Raw genomic sequence first — 19859 nt, forward strand, 5'->3', positions numbered from 1 at the left:
GTGGTGGGCGCCTATAATCCCAGCTACTCAGAAGGCTGAGGCAGGTGAGTCGCTTGAACCTGGGAGGCGGAGGTTGCAGTGAGTCAAGATGGCAGCACAGCACTCCAGCCTGGGCAACAGAACGAGACTCCATTTCAAAAAATAAGTTTAAGAGTGCTAATGTTCCTTGATCTTAGAAGGTGCATGCTGAAGAATGTCATGCTATCTGTAACTTACCTTGAAACAGTTCAGAAGCTTAAAGAAAAAGTGGATATATAGAGGGCAAAAAAGCACTGTTGCAAAATATAAACAGTAAAGAGTTTGTTAATATTCACTAAAATATTCTTTCAGCTTTTCTATAGGTTTGAATTTTTTTTCAATTTTGAAAATATATAGTGTTGAGAACAAAAAAAAAAGATGGGACTAGAGAAAACAAGATCAGCCCATTGTTGGAAACGATTACAGCTGAGGATGGGTACCATGGCGGTTATGCTCTTCTCTCTGTTACTATGTTTGAAAAATCGCCTTAATAAAGTTTTTTTTAAAGAAATGGTAAAATAAAGGTCATTCAGTAGAAATATTAACTCACCACTTGTTTGTCACTGTATTCCCAGTATATGGAACAGTTCCTAGCTATCCTAGACCCACACACATTGGTTACAGCTAATCATCATGAAAGTAAGGTGTCTAGGCCGGGTGCGGTGGCTCAAGCCTGTAATCCCAGCACTTTGGGAGGCCGAGACGGGCGGATCACGAGGTCAGGAGATCGAGACCACCCTGGCTAACACGGTGAAACCCCGTCTCTACTAAAAAATACAAAAAACTAGCCGGGCGAGGTGGCGGGCGCCTGTAGTCCCAGCTACTCGGGAGGCTGAGGCAGGAGAATGGCGTAAACCCGGGAGGCGGAGCTTGCAGTGAGCTGAGATCCGGCCACTGCACTCCAGCCTGGGCGACAGAGCCAGACTCCGTCTCAAAAAAAAAAAAAAAAAAAAAAGAAAGTAAGGTGTCCGGGTCTGACCCTTTCCTATTTAAAGTGCATGTTCAGGGCCTATAGACAAATTTTAACGAGCACACTTCAATGAGAAGTGAAGGAAGAACAACGTATCTAATTGGAGCTAAATATAATCAGCAATGAAAGAACATTTCTGGAATTTAATGTTGCCTCATCCTTGGTAATCATTCGTTTTTATTTCCTTCTGCTGCCCGACCTTACAGGTACCAGTGTGCTGCTGCAGCAAAGCGAGAAAAAGCTTGGGAGAAGTGAAATTCAGTTCCTGATATCAGACAACCAGGGTTTTAGTTGCCCTGAAAAGCAGATGCTCACACTCACGGTTTGTGAGTGTCTGCATGGCAGCGGCTGCAGGGAAGCGCAGCGTGACTCCTACGTGGGCCTGGGACCCGCAGCAATCGCACTCATGATTTTGGCCTTTCTGCTCCTTCTGTGTAAGTCTGTAAAAGCCACTCTGTAGTGCTTTTAGGAATTTGAGTGCACTACTGGAGTTGTGTTACTATGGTAGTCATTGATTTCTTCACCGTTATTCTTTAACTACACTAGAGCACTTTGAGAGTGAACAGGGAAACAACTGATGATTGGCAAATCACCAAAGCATAATATAGGAGTCTTCAGAAATTTGTTTTATAAATGTATATCATGTTCCGATTTCAGTAACTTAGGAACTACTCTTTGGCATAAACTTCGCTGGTATTCCCATTTCGATGAGCTCTGTGAGGGCAGTGTGCTGTCTGTTCTCTTCACTGCTGTATTCCCAGTGTGTAGAACAGAGCCTTGCATGTATGTAGTAAGCGCTCAGAAAAGATGTGCTGCATGACTTTGGGTTATGGGTGCAAGGTTTTTTACAAACCCAGTTTATTCCAATGGATTCTGCTTTGTACAGTCAACTTGTCAGAGCTCCACCTCCCTGGTATTCCCCGCTTGGCTTGTTTCTTCACCAGCACCAAAAGTAGGCAGACCCCCTGAGCACTTCCTGTCCTTCCTGACCGTAAGATGTTCTCAACCAGTCCTGCCTGCCCTACCCACCCTCCAAAGACCTCGGGTTTCCATTTATAAAAGAACAAGGGATTGCATCCTGAGGTCACATGAAATACCACTCTACTTGACCACTGAACATGGACAGAGGGCCACCTCCAAGGCAGCCCAGGCTAGTGCAGTGACAGAGGAGGGGTCTGTTAGACAAGGGGTCCCCAACTCCCAGGCCACAGACCAGCACCTGTCTGTGGCCTGTTAGGAACCAGGACACACAGCAGGAGGTGAGTGGTGGGTGAGTGAGTGAAGCTTCATCTGTATTTACAGCCACTCCTCATTGCTTGTGTTACCATCTGAGCTCTGCCTCCTGTCAGATCAGTGCTGGCGTTTGATTCTTATAGGAGCTCAAACTCTATTGTGAACTACTCGTGCAAGGGATCCAGGTTGTGCACTCCTTATGAGAATGTAATGCCTGATGATCTGTCACTGTCTCCCACCACCCCCAGATGGGACCATCTAGTTGCAGGAAAATAAGCTCAGGGCTCCCACTGATTCTGCGTTATGGTGTGTTGTATAATTATTTCATTATATATTACAATGTAATAATAATCGAAATAAAGTACACAATAAATGTAATGCACTTGAGTCATCCCAAAATCAACGCCCCCACCCCTAACTTCCTTGTGGAAAAACTGTCTTCCATGAAACCAGTCCCTGGTGCCAAAAAGGTTGGGGACTACTGTGTTAGAGCCATTGGTAGATGTTCAACTGAATGCACAGCACTCAACAGTCTGCAGTGTACTTTTATACCATCGTGTCCATGCTATGGCTACATATACAGATACATAACGGTAAATGACTTGTCTCAGCTTACCAAGTTTGTAGGTAGGTACTGGAGCTGGGACTGTATCTTTTGCTCAGGGATTCCTTGCACTGCTTTCTCATCTCAGATTCCCTGGAGCCTAACGTAGTACTTGGCACATAATAGACACTTGATGTATGTTTGTTAAAATTGTTGAATTGCCACTGGCTGAGTTCAGTCTTCTTATTCGACATAGTAGCTATAGTTAACGTGCTGTTGACTGTTTGACATAAAAATGAATCTAGGCAGTTGCCAGTTCATCACTGGAAGCTGCCAAATGGGAGTGGCAGATGGGCATGCAGATACGTTTAATTCTTTGCTGCACTGATCAAGGGGTCAGCCTTGGTCTTTGCTTCCTCCTAGCAGTAAAATAAAATCTAAGAAGAGGGCTCTGAAATTGTTATATGTTTCACTTTATTATTTCTAATTACTGTTTTTAATAATACATATATTTTTGCAACAGTGACTTTTTTTTTAATTGGACCATAGTTTAAAAAAATTTAATCTTTAAGCTGGTTGTGATGATTTGGATACTATGTGACCTAGTCTTGGTAGTGCACTCAGCAACCACAGACAGGCTCTTTTTGATGAACAAGGCCTTGAATCTGTAAGACTCCCTCATCCTGCCTTCGGGTTTTGGAGTAACTCGCCCAAAACAAGCTTGATAAGGTTGGATCAGGGTGAAGAAAAGAAAAATTGGGCTGTAAATAAGTGAAGACAATTCTAGGAAGGGACATGAAAATTCCAAAATTAAGCAATATAAATTTAGAGATATGTCAAGATTAACCTTATCTGTGTTCAATTTTGTGTCTGTACAGTGGTACCACTTTTACTGCTGATGTGCCATTGCGGAAAGGGCGGCAAAGGCTTTACCCCCATACCTGGCACCATAGAGATGCTGCATCCTTGGAATAATGAAGGAGCACCACCTGAAGACAAGGTCAGTGGATCAGATGTCAATATGACTTGTCTTCTTTTTGGGTTTTAAAGGGGCCTCGGGAAGTGTTTCTTACATTTTTGGTTGCGTGAGTAAAGTGGTCACTATGGATTTCACTCATGTGCCTTTGTTAAGCAAAGGGTTCAAATGACAGCATATTTTGTGTTTGTTGCTGGGGCAGAATTGAGATAGTTTTACTCTGTTTTGACACTTCCCATGTTGTAGAGAATGTAGAGCAAGGTTCAGGAAGAGCAGAGTGTGTAGGGATCTAAGTCTTTTGTCCCAACATTAAATGGGCAGTTTTCACAACCAGGAACTGCTTCATTTCCATTCCCCTCAATACATAGGGTTTGCAGAGGTAACCCCACAACCCCCATGACAGTTGTAAAATGTTGCAAAACCCTCTTTCCCAACTACTTCATAATCATATCCCTTTGTTTCTCTATTGCATCTTCACCCTGGACCTCTCACCACCATCTGTTACGAGCACCATTTCTAATAGGATAGAATTTAACATCAGGTGGCAGAGAATTCAGAATAACAGTGGCTTAACCCTCAAATGGGCATTCCAAGATCAACATCATGATTCATCCACAGCATGGTCCCCAGCTCCCTCTTCCCTGTTTCTCTTCCATGGCTGAGTTCCATTCCCACACTGTCCTCCTGTCCCAGTTCTAGCTACCTAGCTGCCGTCCCCACATTCTAACCAGCAGATAGGAGAAAAGTGAGGAACCCTCTTTAAGCACACTTCCCAGAACTTGCATACACCATTTCTGCTTCATTCACATTGACCACAGCTTAGTCAGGTGGCTATATCTAGTGGCATCAGAGGCTTGGAAATAGAGTCTTTATTTTGGGTGGCCATGGACCCAGGTCAAAACAAAATTAAGAATCCTATAACTATAGAAGAAGGTATCAAACTGTAGAGGAAGATGGAAATGCCATTGGTGCCCATAGAGTAAAGGAGCTGAGACCCTATGTGACTGTGGGGGCTTTGTTTCCTCTTTGGGCTCTATCCAGCTATAAAACAAGAAGATAGAAGAAAGGAGATCTTCATAAGACTTATATAAGTTGTTCAACTCAAAATACTTTTTCTAATTGGCCTCAGTGGAAATAGCTTACACCTTCCTATGCCCACTTGGCTCGGATCCTTCTACCAAGGATGAAGGATTCCCTCCATCCTTCTGACTCAGTTCTTAGCTGTGTTTGCTCTCACAGGTGGTGCCATCATTTCTGCCAGTGGATCAAGGGGAAAGTCTAGGAGGAAGAAATGGAGTAGGAGGTATGGCCAAGGAAGCCACGATGAAAGGAAGTAGCTCTGCTTCCTTTGCCAAAGGGCAGCATGAGATGTCTGAGATGGACGGAAGGTGGGAAGAATACAGAAGCCTGCTTTCTGGTAGAGCTACCCAGGTTACAGGGGCCACAGGCGCTATCATGACCACTGAAACCACGAAGACCACAAGAGCCACAGGGGCTTCCAGAGACATGGCTGGAGCTCAGGCAGCTGCTGTTGCACTGAACGAAGAATTCTTAAGAAATTATTTCAGTGATGTAAGGATGGGCTTTATGTATTGGGGTGAGGGGGGCGTGAAGGGAACATTTGTATGTGACTGTGTTATTATTAGGGTAATCATTGCCTTGGATCCAAATGAGACTTTGGGTTTTTTTTTTTTCTTTTTTCAGGGAATACTTACAGGCAATAAGGAAAGAGAAATGGGACCCACAGAATCAGTCAGTGTTAGCTAAATTATGCTGCAGTAACAAGTGACCCCACGATCTTAGTTCTCACACAGGCATATTTCTCACTTACAGTTATGTTTTTGCCAGTCAGCTCAGCTCTGCTCTGCTTCATGATGTCTTCATATCAAGATGCCCGCTGAGAGAGCAGATTGTACCTGGGAAGCTGCTGTCCTTGTGACCCAAAGAACAAGGCAGAACCAGGCAATGGCTCTCAAAGCCTCCACCTTTTTACACTCACATTTCATTGACCAAAGCACGTCGTAGGACCAAGACAGATGCCAGTGGTTCGGAAAGTCCCATCCTTCTGTAGGCGCAGGCTTGGTAGGGATGAGCTCCGTAGGAGAGGCAGAGAATATATAACCTAAAAAACACAATCTATTAAATTTTACCTTCTGTATGTGAGTACTTGGCTTTGCTGTTATGAGGGTTCACCAAAAAATGATGAGAAACGTTCCAGGAAGATGATCAGATGCAGTAAGGAAGCTCATGCTAGAATTAAGGAATTAGAAGCAGGACTGAAGATAAAAGTATACTGCAGAGGTCAGGCACAGTGGCTCATGCCTGTGATCCCAGTACTGTGGGAGACCAAGGCTCAAGCAGATCACTTGAGCCCAGAAGTTCAAGACCAGCGTAGGCAATATGGTGAAACCCTATCTCTCCAAAAATACAAAAAATTAGCCAGGCATGCTGGCACACACCTGTAGTCCCAGCTACTCAGAAGGCTGAGGTAGGAGGATCACTTGAGCCTGGGAAGCCAAGGATGCAGTGAGCTGTGATCATACCACTGCACTCCAGCCTGAGCAACAGAGTGAAACTCTGTCTAAAAAAAAAAAAAAAAAAAAAGTGTAACATAAAGTATACTTCAGAACAAGGAATATGACCAGGAATAATGAGGGATAGTTCATAATGAAAAGTGGGTCAGTTCATCAGGAGACCTGAATATGTCAGAACCTAATAACAGAAATTTGTAAAACTTAAAGCAGAAACAACTCAAAGAGAAATAGACAAATTCATAATGATAGTTGATAGTTGGAGGATTCAACCTGTTCTATCAGTAAATGAAAGAACAAGTAGACAGAATAGGAAGCATATAGAAAACTTAGTACTATGAACCCAATGAGATATGATCTAGTTGACATTGACAGAACACTCTATGCAACAGAAGCAGAAGAATACACATGCTTTTTCATATAGACTCTGTTCTAGGACATAAAATAAACGTAAATAACTTTTAAAGAACTGCAGTCATACCATGTACTTTCATGACAAAAAAAATTAAAACCAGAGATGAGTAACAAAGAGATATATAAAATATACTCAAATATTTATAAATACACATGACTGCAAATTAAATTACACGTTATTTATGAAAATGTGTGGGGAACTACTAAAGTGATGCTTGAAGGGAAATTGTGGCAAAAATGGTTATTTAGAAGATGGGTCTCAAGTTAGTGACCTAAGCTTCCACGCTCAGAAGTTAGAAGAGCAAATTAAACCCAGAACAAGCAGAAATAAGGTCATAATGAATTTTAGAGCAGAAATCAATGAAATATTTAGCAAAAAGCAATAGAAAAAAAATTGAAACCATAAGCTGATTATTTAAAGAGGTCAATAAAATTGATCAACATTTTACCAAACTAATTAGGATATTAAGAGAATAAACACAAACTATGGATATCAGAAATAAGATAAAGAACTTTACTACAGATCCTACAGACATAGTAAGAATACTTTTAAAAAAAAAAAAGCAGAATTGGGTGGTTTTCTTGAGAACAAGGCCCTGTGCGCTCATGAGAATGGGCATGAGAACGGGCAGAGTTGGAATATAAGGCATCTGAAGGGCCCTAGAGAGGAGTAAGGGGAGGGGCTTCCATTGAGAGAGGAAGCAAGTTACTTCTGTCCTCTCTTCTACATTTGAAATTATTAGCGAGCTTTCCCACTTTCTGCTCCTTTCCACCCTCCCGTCTTTCATACTATCCTTCACCCCCCTCCAAGTATCAGCTTAACAGGGATGTTGTTGGTGTCAAGCAAATCCACTTCTTGGCCTTTCCTGTCTCACCGCTAAGCTCAATTCTAGCATCCTGTTTGTTTTCCTTTGATATGTTTTCCCTCCACGCTAATCCTGCTCCAGTCATTCTTGGTTATGTATGTATGTACTAACTTTTGATTTGGAAGTAATTTCAAAATTATCAGAAAATGTGCAAGAATAGTAGAAATTTTGGACCCAATTAATATTTTGCCACATTTGCTATTTGCTTTTCCATTTTCTCTCTCACTGACACACATTCACTGACTTACATTACTATGGTACAGTTAACAAATGTAGAACTTTAACATTGACACAGTCCGTATTTCAATTTAGCCAACCATCACAATATATTTTATAGCAGTTTTTTTCTCAGGATCTTGCATTCCATTTAGTTGTCCTGACACTTTAGTCTCCTTTAATCTGAAACAGTCCCTTCTGCCTTTCTATTTTTTTCCCTGATATTAATATATTTTTAAGAATACAGACCAGTTGTGTTGTAGGGTCTCTCTCAATTTGTGCTTCCCTGATGGTTCCTTGTAATTAAATTCACATTACTGCATTTTGAACAGGAATATAGAGTCTTGTTTTTAAATGAATTTGTATTACTAATTATTGGTCTGTTTTGTGTTTGTTTTCATTTTAGAAAGCGGCCTCTTACACTGAGGAGAATGAAAATCACACAGCCAAAGATTGCCTTCTGGTCTATTCTCAGGAAGAAACTGAATCGCTGAATGCTTCTATTGGTTGTTGCAGTTTTATTGAAGGAGAGCTAGATGATCGCTTCTTAGATGATTTGGGACTTAAATTCAAGACACTAGCTGAAGTTTGCCTGGGTCAAAAAATAGATATAAATATGGAAATTGAGCAGAGGCAAAAACCTGCCACAGAAACAAGTATGAACACAGCTTCACGTTCAGCCTATGAGCAAACTATGGTTAATTCAGAGAATACCTACTCCTCTGGCAGTAGCTTCCCAGTTCCAAAATCTTTGCAAGAAGCAAATGCAGAGAAGGTAACTCAGGAAATAGTCACTGAAAGATCTGTGTCTTCTAGGCAGGCGCAAAAGGTAGCTACACCTCTTCCTGACCCAGTGGCTTCTAGAAATATCATAGCAACAGAAACTTCCTATGTCACAGGGTCCACTATGCCACCAAGCACTGTGATCCTGGGTCCTAGACAGCCACAGAGCCTTATTGTGACCGAGAGGGTGTATGCTCCAGCTTCTGCCTTGGTAGATCAGCCTTATGCTAATGAAGGTACAGTTGTGGTCACTGAAAGAGTAATACAGCCTCATGGGGGTGGATCGAATCCTCTGGAAGGCACTCAGCATCTGCAGGATGCACCTTACGTCATGGTGAGGGAAAGAGAGAGCTTCCTTGCCCCCAGCTCAGGTGTGCAACCTACTCTGGCCATGCCTAATATAGCAGTAGGACAGAATGTGACAGTGACAGAAAGAGTTCTAGCACCGGCTTCCACTCTGCAATCCAGTTACCAGATTCCCACTGAAAACTCTCTGAAGGCTAGGAACACCATGGTGTCTGGAGCTGGAGTCCCTGGCCCTCTGCCTGATTTTGGTTTAGAGGAATCTGGTCATTCTAATTCTACCCTAACCACATCTTCCACCAGAGTCACCAAGCATAGCACTGTACAGCATTCTTACTCCTAAACAGCAGTCAGCCACAAACTGACCCCGAGTTTAATTAGCAGTGACAAATTTCATGTTTCCAATGTACCTGATTTTTCATGAGCCTTACAGACACATACGCATTGATCTTAAAATGTTTCTCAGTCACTGATAATGCAAAGGACCACACTGTCTCTGCTTCCAGGAGTGTATTTTAGAAATGCTCAATGATTTACTGAGGACATAGAGATGATGCTGCTTCTTAACGTGCCTTTTAGCAAGCTATGCAAACAATCCTGAGAAGATACATAGAGAGTCAGTCTGGCTTCTGAGAGTTTAGCAAATGAACAGAGTATCTAGTTCATCAGCCGTCCAGTAGAGTAACCCAGGAAACTGATTGGGTCTCTTTGTCCACCATATTAACATTAAACATTGATGTTCTGTATTCTATACTTTACTGCATCTAGCAGATTTTCAACAACTCATTGATCCAAAGATATATGCACAGTCTGAGCACCAGTTTTGGTTTTCCTTAAGACTTGAACCCTTTTAATCTGAGTGTGATTCATTAAATTGGCCCATTGATGGTAAGAATACACATTGTATGTTTCTGTGCACATGACTCGTGTGTGTGTATGTGTGTGCACGTATATACTGTATAGTCTTAAAAATAGCATTATACTGGCCAGGGGCAGTGGCTCATGCCTGTAATCCAGCACTTTGGGAGGCCAAGGCAGGTGGATCACTTGAGGTCAGGAGTTTGAGATCAGCCAGGCCAACCTGGTGAAACCCCATCTCTACTAATAATACAAAAAGTACCTGGGCGTGGTAGTGGTCACCTGTAATCCCATCTTCTTGGGAGGCTGAGGCAGGAGAATCACTTGGACCTGGGAGGCGGAGGTTGCAGTGAGCCGAGATCACAGCATTGCACTCCAGCCTGGGCAACAGTGAGATTCCATCTCAAAAAAAAAAGAAGCATTATACCTCTTACTCGTCTCAACCGCCATGAAAATTTTGAACACTCCAAATTCAGTTGAATAATCAAAAACAAAATTTATAAATATAAAATAATTTTACTTACAGTAATAGTATACTTAAAAAAAAAACCTCAGGGTATGCTATCTTCTAAACAGCTACAATTTAGTGCAGCTACATTAACCAACTATGTTCTCTAGTTGTGAGAACAACTAGGCCTATTTCACTGCTGTGTATCCTCAGTGCCTAATATGGGTGCCAAATATTTGTAGAATTACACTGAGTTGTACAAACCATTTTTGTTTACAATTGCCAAAAATCTCAAAAAGCCCTATATTTCTGTAATTCTGTCTTTGAAATTATTATTTTGTTTTGATTTGTCAGTTATTGACTGGTCGGGTGGGACTTAGTACCTAAGTACTCAATATTATAAAAACCTCAAATAATTGACTTGATTTTGCACAACATCGCTCCCTTTTCTACAAGTTAATTTTTTTTACAAATTATTTGGATTGGTTAGCTCCTAAATAGGTTATATTTTATTGCTCCTAGAAATAATGTTTCAAAATATATGTGCATTATCAGTAATAATTTATATAACTATTTCCCACAACACAATAATTTTCAAAGACTAATTTCCTGACTGAAGATATTTTGCTAGGGAAGTCAAACTTTAAAATGTTGTAGACTTTAAAAAATATCATTGAATGGTGTTATGCAAAGTATTTATATAGTGTGCTCCCACTAACTGTGTACAGATCAGGGCACATATTTTAAGACATCTAAATCTATAGTGTAAATGGAGGTTACTCTTCCATGATCTAGAATTGTTTACTTAGTAATTGTTGTTTCTTTTATTATTATTGTAGACCTACTAACAGTTTTATTTTGCCAAGTATGCAACAGGAATATCACTAGTATGTGAAAATGTAAGTATCACCCCTGTACTCGAACAAAAGTTGGTCTTAAGCTTCCTCCTTGAGCAGCCTTGGAAACCTAACCTGCCTCTTGTAGCATAATCACATTTTCTAAATGATTTTCTTTGTTCCTGAAAAAGTGATTTGTATTAGTTTTGCATTTGTTTTTTGGGAGATTATATTTGTATGCGTATCATCATAAAATATTTAAATAAAAAGACTACCTTTAGAGTGACCCTTTCCCCACAGATTTCTATTTGTCTATTATATTTTACAAGGAATATAGCTCAGTTTGTTAGGGAGCGTGCTGTAAAGGCAGGTGCCTCTTGGACTTTGTTATTTAATTAGATCTGCTTGCAATAAAAAAAGTTACCGGTTATCTAAAATTCAAGTTTATCTGAGTACTCGGCATTTTCATTTTCCAACTTTGGCAACCTTGTTCCTAAGGTATTGAAGGTCGCTCTCTGCCCAGAGTAACGCTGGAGAAATCCGCTGGATTTGGCTGGAGAAAACTAGTATATCTAACGCAAAGAGATGAAATCATTCTACCAATGTTTGAGAGGCTGTTTTAATTGCTTGTCATAGTTTAGAAGGGAAAAGATCAGAGTTGCTGCTGTAAGAGAAGAAAAGCGAATCTTTTTCTTCTAGGCCCCCAGCTGGGACTCTCTAACAAAACACAGATTAACAAGAGAAAAACAAACATTAGTCTATTAACATGTGTATGTCATGCATGCTTTGCAGTAACTGGGAAGAGCAGCTCAAAGGGGTGGTTAGAACTTCGGAGTAAAATGTTACAAGAAGAGCTTTAAACAAATTAAATCTAACGGTTTATTTAAGCAAAGAATGATTCACAAAATTGGGCTGCCCTAGAACTAGAAAAGGTTCAGAGAACTCTGTTCTACAATAATGAGCAGGCAGTATTTATAGACAGAAAATGGAAGTGAGGTAGGGAAGCTGCTTGATTGGTTACAGCTGAGCCTTTGCCTTAATTGGAGGTGGGCTGATCAGTTGGCAGCCAGTGACTGGCTGAAACTCAGCTGCTGTGATTGATTGACACTCAGCTATGTGTTACAAAAATATACTCCTAAGTTAGGCTTTCAGTTCATTTATGTACCAAGCTAGGCTGCAGTTGGTCATGTGGGGACTCAAGGTATGAAGGCAGCCTCAGGCCGAATTTACTTTAATTTAACAATATACCAACTTGGGCTAAAACAAAGGAAAGGGGATTAAGGGCTTCTGGGCAGGGGAAAGAAGTTATGGGAAGGTGACCAGGAAAAGTCTGGTAAGCTTAAATAAGATTTGTTATGCAGATTTAAGTTAATGTCCTTGTCACTTATAGTCATCCTGTGTTTCTGGTAGAGAGGGATACAGACTTACAAATGGACATTTCCTTTATAAATGTAAATCCCTTTACAAAAGGTAAACTTAACGTTCTATCTTCAGAGTTTCTCCTGTGTCTGCTATTTCTCAAAATAATCAGCTCAAAATAATCCTTATACTAACAAAACATTTTGGGAGGTGTAGCATATTCTAGTCTACACTGCCGGTAAACTGGAATGTCTCATGAATGAAGATTACATGACACTGGCACATCAGGACATCCTAAAGCATGAAGACTGTTTTATTCCTGTGACTTCAGTTCCCACTGCAAGTGGCACATGGAGCTACTTCTGGTTGATCTCTGCAGACCATATTCCAAACACCATATCAAAATGTCTACAATAGGACATTGCTAACTAAACATCACCTAAAAATGAGACATTTCAAATCACTAAATCTGACTTTCTTAACAAACCAAAATTTCTTGGTTTCATTATGTTTTATTTTAATCCTTGATATCATTCCCAATTACTTTGTCTACTTTTTCCATTAATTACTAAGAGGTTGAAGTCTCCCAAGTGTGGCTTTGATTATTTCCCCCTTTAATTCTTCCTATTTTTGTTTCCTGTGTTTTGGAACATTTTGCCTGTATTATTAGGTACAAACACATTTAGGATTACTGTGTTCCTGAAGAACTGATCGTTTTATCATTATGAAATGCCTCTCTTCAATTACCTTTAGCCTAAAGCTGCCTCCTTACATTCTTTTTTTTTTTTGAGACGGAGTTTTGTTCTTGTTGCCCAGGCTGGAGTGAAATGGTGCAATCTCGGCTCACCGCAACCTCCACCTCCCGGGTTCAAGTGATTCTCCTGCCACAGCCTCCCAAGTAACTGGGATTACAGGCACGCACCACCACACCCAACTAATTTTGTATTTTTAATAGAGACAGGGTTTCTCCATATTGGTCAGGCTGGTCTCAAACTCCCGACCTCAGGGGTTCCTCCCACCTCGGCCTCCCAAAGTGCTGGGATTACAGACGTGAACCACCACACCCAGCCCTCCTTACATATTTTAAGTTTGGCCTGAAGGTTTCTCCATACTTAGTGAACTGTAACCTAACTGGATGTGTAAACAGACTGTAACCTACTTTTGTCTCAGGCAATCACAGCCGCAGTACTTCAACCACTCACAGGCAGCCAGCGGTTCAAACTGCATTCAAATAAGGCAAACCCTGAGCTGTAACCAGTCCTGCTATTTCTGTACCTCTTTTTTCTATCCATAAATCCTCTCTGGTCACGTGGCAGTGCCAGCATGGCTCTGAATCTACTCTAGTTTAGGAGCTGCCCAATTTGCGAATTATTCTTTGCTCAACTAAAGTTTGTAAAATGTATTTATGTATTTATTTTATTATTTTGGAGATGGAGTCTCACTCTGTCACCCAGGCTAGAGTGCAGTGGCGGGTTCTCAGCTCACTGCAACCTCTGCCTCCCAGGCTCAAGCGATTATCTCAGCCTCCTGAGTAGCTGGGATTACAGGCGTGTGCCACCACACCAAGCTAATTTTGAATTTTTTTTTTTTTTTTTTTTTTTTTTTAAGTAGAGATGGAGATTCCCCATGTTGCCCAGGCTGGTCTCGAACTCCTGGCCTCAAGTGATCCACCCAAACTGCTGGGATTACAGGCGTGAGCCACCACACCCAGCCAACTTTATAAAATATAATTTGTCTCAAGTTTTTCTTCTAACACATTCTTTGTCTTGAAATCTACTTTGCCTAACATTAATACAGCCACACCAGCCTTCTTATGGTTAGTGCTTCCATGGTATATCTTTTTGATCCTTTTGCTTGACATCTGGCTGTGCCTTTATAGTATGTTTATTGTAAACAATATACAGGTAGGTCTTGGCTTTTCCTGTTTTGACAATTTCTGACTTTTATCAGAAGTTTTTACGGCAATTATTTATATGGATAAGTTTAAGCTTCCATCTTTGTATTTGTTTTCTCTTTGTCCACCTGGGTTTTTTGTTGGTTTTTTTTGTTTTCTCCACTCTTGTTTGCTGACTTCTTTTGTGTACTGCACGTTTTAGGATTCCACTGTAGTGCCTCTATTGACCTTTCACCTACACCCCCTTGTGTTTACTTTTTAATTGGTTGCTCTTATTGAGGAAATATAACTAACAACAAAATTTCCTGTCAACCTAAGAAACCTTTCCACAAAGTAAAGGAGAAAGAAAACAGTTTTATCACTGAATAAGCATTAAGTCCGGAAAGTGAGTCAGATCATAGGTAGCTCCTAAAGAAACTGCAGGCTGGGCGCGGTGGCTCACGCCTATGTAATCCCAGCACTTTGGGAGACTGAGGCGGGTGGATCACTAGATCAGGAGATCAAGACCATCCTGGCTAACAAAGTAAAACCCCATCTCTACTAAAAAGACAAAAAATTAGCCAGGTGTGGTAGCGGGCACCTGTAGTCCCAGCTACTTGAGAGGCTGAGGCAGGAGAATTGCTTGAACCTGGAGGCAGAGCTTGCAGTGAGCCGAGATCGCGCCACTGCACTACAGCCTGGGCAACAGTGTGAGACTCCATCTGAAAAAAAAAAAAAAAAAAAAAACTACAGGCTGGGCGCAGTGGCTCACGCCTGTAATCCCAGCACTTTGGGAGGCTGAGGCGGGCAGATCACCTGCGGTCGGGAGTTTGAGACCAGCCTGACCAGATAAACCTCGTCTCTACTAAAAATACAAAAATTAGCTGGGCATGGTGGCAGGTACCTGTAATCCCAACTACTTGGGAGGCTGAGACAGGAGAGTCGCTTGAACCAGGAGGTAGAGGTAGAGGTGAGCCGAGATCACCCCATTGCACTCCAACCTGGCAACAAGAGTGAAACTCCATCTCAAAAAAAGAAAGAAATTGCAAAGGCAAAAAGTTTTTGCTTTTTATATAGCCATTTAGAACATACCTGTTCACAAGATAAACTATAGCTTGTCCTCAAGTCACAGGATTTGACAGCACCATTTTGTCATACATAGCTCATCTTAAATTCACCTGGTAATTGAGGTGGCTATTGTGTTTGCTAATTGCCTTTGTTCAAAGAAATAACAAAACTTCTTAGATCTCTCTGACAGGTAGCTAGTTATAATTTGGAGCAAGCAGCCATGGAGATGGGAAGATAGGGGTGCTGGCTTCTTTGATGTTAACATTTTAAAGAGACAGCCCCAGGTCCTTCAGAAGGACATCCCTGGTTATAAAGCTGGCAAAGGAGATAGAGAAAGAACTAACAACTGCAGGTTCTTTAAACTAAATACTGTAAGAAAAGAGAGATGAGAGATGGCAAGGGAAAGTTTTCCCTTTTTTGCACCAGGGAAAATTCAGTTTTTTCCCACTTACATTTGTACTTACACTCTAGGGCTATGCTCTACGTGGCAAGCGGCTGCCAACTAATTGGACAGCACAAATCTAGAATATTTATATCATGTGTAGATTTGGGGGGAACTTCAGAGTGAAACCACCTTTGTAAAAATTATATCAATGAGAAAATCACAACACAAAAGAGGTCTGATCTAATCAACCCCTATCTTGCCTTTAATCTCCAAACTGCCTTTGGTCATTCCTGGGCTTGGGCTAAGCTAACTTTGGGAGATATTTAGGTTATAGTTTAAATGATAAGAGCCTTTCCCGAAAACTAAACCACCTTTATAAAACTAATGAAAGCCCACCAGGTTAGGAGGATGAAAGGGGCTTCTAGTCTGCTAAGGTGTAGATGTAAACAATTACCATCCATTCTTCCGGAAGTGACAAAATTTGCAACTTCCCCAATTACTCCAGCAGATAACATTATTATAATAGAACATAAGATTGGCCTTTTGGGATGTCTTTTCAGGCTTTTACATTTTTGATGACTGGATATCCATGACTCTTGGCTCAACTGCTCCTGTGGCCCCCGTCCTGTAGCAGACTTGGTGCACTAGGACCGTTTTCCACACCCCTGTGATTGCATCCCCAACCAATCAGCGGCACCCATTCCCCTATCCCCCTGCAGTGAATTGGTTTTGTCTGTGCAGGAAGAACCCACTGGGTGATTACAACGGTTCTGGAAATTACAATATGCAACTTTAATTTATCACAGTCAACCTTCAAATATTCTACTATTTCACAAATGATACATGTGAACCTTGAGCTTTCACTCTGTGGACCTTGCTATGCCATTCAATCTCTGACTTTCTTTCTACCCTTACGCTAATCAAAAAGCTTTCAGCATTGTTTCTGTCCCTCACACCTTCCATCATACCCCTGCCCCACTTGCTATAATGCATTATTGCCATGATATGAAACATACAGTATCAAGTCCATCAGTGGATGGACTCACATTGCTCCACAGATTACAAAAACCCGCCTATCCAAATTGAAAAAAATGTGATGAGGAATGTATGTATCTGTTAAAAATCCAGATATGCCCTGGGCCAGGTATTTTCCATCTGCCTCTTCATACTCTCTCTCTGCCCTTCAACCTGCTCTGAGGCCCAGGAGCTTACCTTTTATGGACATTTCAACGGGCGCTGCTTGCTGACTCTGGCTTTTAGATGGACTTGGCCAGTGATGGCCTTGGCTAGAGATTGGTGAGAAAGAGAAAAATGAGGTCAGGGCATCTCTCCCTCTTCCTCCCTCTGTTACGCATCTCTCTATAGAGCAACTCCCTCTCTGAGTTCCTGGACCCACGCTCTCTCCTTGTTCCTGTAGGCCTATTAGTAGTGGTTGCCTCCTCCTCAATTATTACCAGACTTGAAACTGTCCCCCAGTGTTGACAAGGATTGCATGCTGAGTTCTGAATACAAATATATTTGTAATTAAACATTAATCAAGCTGCACTTTGGCCCACTTCATTGTTGCTAAAAGTCAGGTAGCACCAGGTACTGACCATTTGCATTCCCATTGTTCCTATAGATAGAATCTCTGAGTTAGGGTCATAAGGCTGTTGAAGAATTGATTTGCATCCCCCATTGTTCCCCTGCATACTGTCAGTGGGTATTGAGATAAATGAAGGCAGGAATGGGCCTTTTTGATATTTGTCATCTCATACTTACTCCAGTATCAACTAACAAAAGAAATGGTTGGTGACTGAATGAACAGAGGGCCAGTCATAGGAAGAATGGTGAACTGTGGTGGGAGGAATTTACCTGTCTCAGAGGGTAGGGGTTTTTGGTACATTCAAGCAAGACAATTGCAAAAATCCAAACAAAATTTTCAGACTGGTTTTCTAAACCTGTGCATGATTCATTTAACTAGCAACATTTAATCTGCTGCATCCCAAGCCCAGGTTAGTTTTCATTGTTAAGTCTGAATCGATGGATTCTCAATGGCTTTGAGGGATTCTGAGGAAAACTACAGAGGTTTCAGTGCAGGACATGATCTATTTGCAATGGTTCAAAAGCTCTTTCAGTTCCTATATTCTGGTTACTTGGATTGTTGGAGATTTTACTCACTGTATTAAAAATCTGTTTTATTCTTCTTTCTTTTTACCCGAGGCTATACATTAAGACGTACCCTATGTGTTCCCCTGCCCCTCGTCTACTGCTTTCAGCTTCTTCTAGCAGCAAGTTTGGTTTTGCAACCCCTCTTGAGTTGGACCCTTCTAAAGTCATCTTGAGTTTCTCTTTCCAGCCTCTCCAAGGACCACATCTATTATTTCCCTAGGTTACATGGGTTCTTTTTCAAAGAAAAACACTGGATTGGGGTTCTTCAATGAAAGAAGTTGGAAAACGCACAAAATACAAGCATCTTAAATGCTTCTAGATATACCCTACCCAGATGTACCAGATTGAATTGGCTTAGCAGTAAACTATATGTACGCTCACCTAGTAATAATCCATGTGTTTCTACACTTAGCCTCTGGACTACAGAAATAAGATGGAACAGCAGAAGCGCTGTGGCATAACTATGAGTGTCATATGCTTCATGGCCACAAGATGGCACTATGCATGCAGTAAAAGAGGCAAAGTCACTCTAACAACGCTAGGAAGAAAAACAAAAAATTAAGCAATTAAGTAATAAGTTCTTGAGCAACACAAACTTGCAAAGGCCAATACCTTCCTTCACTAACTGTGACCCTCTCAGATAAAGTGTGATATGCTTCAGAGCTGCCTGAGAAACGAGACCTGGATTACGGAAGTCTAATAAAACCTGTACCACTCTGATGGTGAAACACAAAACGTCTTTCTGAAGGTCAGTCATGAGCCTTCGGCTCTATCAAAAATGCTGTACTTTGGAGGAAATGACGCTGGCCAATGGATTTACAAATAACACAGTCAGTCTGGTGTGGGCTATCTTAAGAACAGATGTTGACTTTTTCTGAAAAATTAGATTCAACTAAGCATATGTTGAATTCTCACTATGTGCAGAGCCCTGTTTAGTGGCTTTAAAATTATTCAAAGACGAGTAAGACCCAGCCCTTGCCCTCCGGAGGCTCACAATATAGTGGAGGAAGTAGTTACAAATAGCTTATTCTGAAAACCAAGACACCCTGTAAAAAAACACCACATCAAAGATAGAAAGAAAATGCCAAGGCTGATGGGAGAGATTAATTCTTCTTTTGATTAATTTCTCCTTGTCATTCCCAATTCCTCCAAGTTGAAGAGGAAAGGGAATGTCTAGCAGCTCTTCTTACACAGGTGAGCGTTTGATGAAAATTGGAAGTTGATATAGTTAGGATATGGGTCCCCTTTGAATCTCAGTTGAAATGTAACCTCCAATGATGGAAGTGGAGTCTAGTGGGAGGTATTGGATGATGGGAACCTATCCCTCATGAATGGCTTCGTGCCATCCCCTTAGTGAGGAGCCAGTTCTCACTCAGGTAGTTCACGCGAGATCTGGTTGTTTTTTAAAAGACTGTAGCCCCTCTCTCCCCTCTCTTGATCCTGGTCTCACCATGTGATACACCCCCTTCGCCTTCCGCCAATAATTGGAAGCTTCCTGAGGCCCCCACCAGAAGCAGATGCCAGCACCACACCTCTGGTTCACCTGCAGAACCGCAAGCCAATTAAACCTCTTTTCTTTATAAACTACCAGCCTCAGGCCAGGTGTGGTGGCTCACACCTGTAATCCCAGCACTTTGGGAGGCCGAGGCAGGCAGGTCACCTGAGGTCAGGAGTTCGAGACCAGCCCGACCAACATGGTGAAACCCCATCTCTACTAAAAATGCAAAAATTAGCTGGGAGTGATGGCGGGCGTCTGTAATCCCAGCTACTCTGGAGGCTGAGGCAGGAGAATCGCTTGAACGTGGGAGGCGGAGCTTGTAGTGAGCCGAGATCATGCCACTGCACTCCGGCCTGGGCGACAGAATGAGACTCCGTCTCAATAAATAAATAAATAAATAAATAACCAGCCTCAGGTATTTCTTTATAGTAATGCAAAAATGAACTCATCCAGAGAGTAAGTAAACAGGAGGAGGGACGACCTAGACCAGAAGCTTACCTCACACAGGTAAGGGTGGCTAGGGGGTAGG

At 41.6% G+C, this 19859-nt stretch overlaps 1 protein-coding gene and 1 long non-coding RNA gene across 2 annotated transcripts in view; one reads left to right on the plus strand and one right to left on the minus strand.

Moving 5' to 3' along the window:
- Positions 1–11426, plus strand: part of DSG2 (desmoglein 2) — a 53771-nt gene extending 42345 nt beyond the window's left edge. The window contains exons 12-15 of the mRNA XM_025365499.1: positions 1195–1422; positions 3644–3765; positions 4981–5313; positions 8175–11426. Coding sequence (XP_025221284.1) covers positions 1195–1422; positions 3644–3765; positions 4981–5313; positions 8175–9197 — 1706 coding nt within the window. The 3' untranslated portion in view covers positions 9198–11426. The remainder of the gene's footprint in view (positions 1–1194; positions 1423–3643; positions 3766–4980; positions 5314–8174) is intronic.
- Positions 4599–19196, minus strand: LOC112611557. The gene is made up of 6 exons (XR_003116682.1): positions 18214–19196; positions 16894–16967; positions 12478–12794; positions 8190–8360; positions 5573–5863; positions 4599–4782 (listed from the first exon to the last, which is right to left on the minus strand). It is a non-coding gene; the product is annotated as an uncharacterized LOC112611557 (long non-coding RNA).
- Between the last annotated feature and the right edge of the window lie 663 nt (positions 19197–19859).

The sequence above is a fragment of the Theropithecus gelada genome, chromosome 18 (genome assembly GCF_003255815.1).
Source record: "Theropithecus gelada isolate Dixy chromosome 18, Tgel_1.0, whole genome shotgun sequence".
NCBI lineage: Eukaryota > Metazoa > Chordata > Mammalia > Primates > Cercopithecidae > Theropithecus > Theropithecus gelada.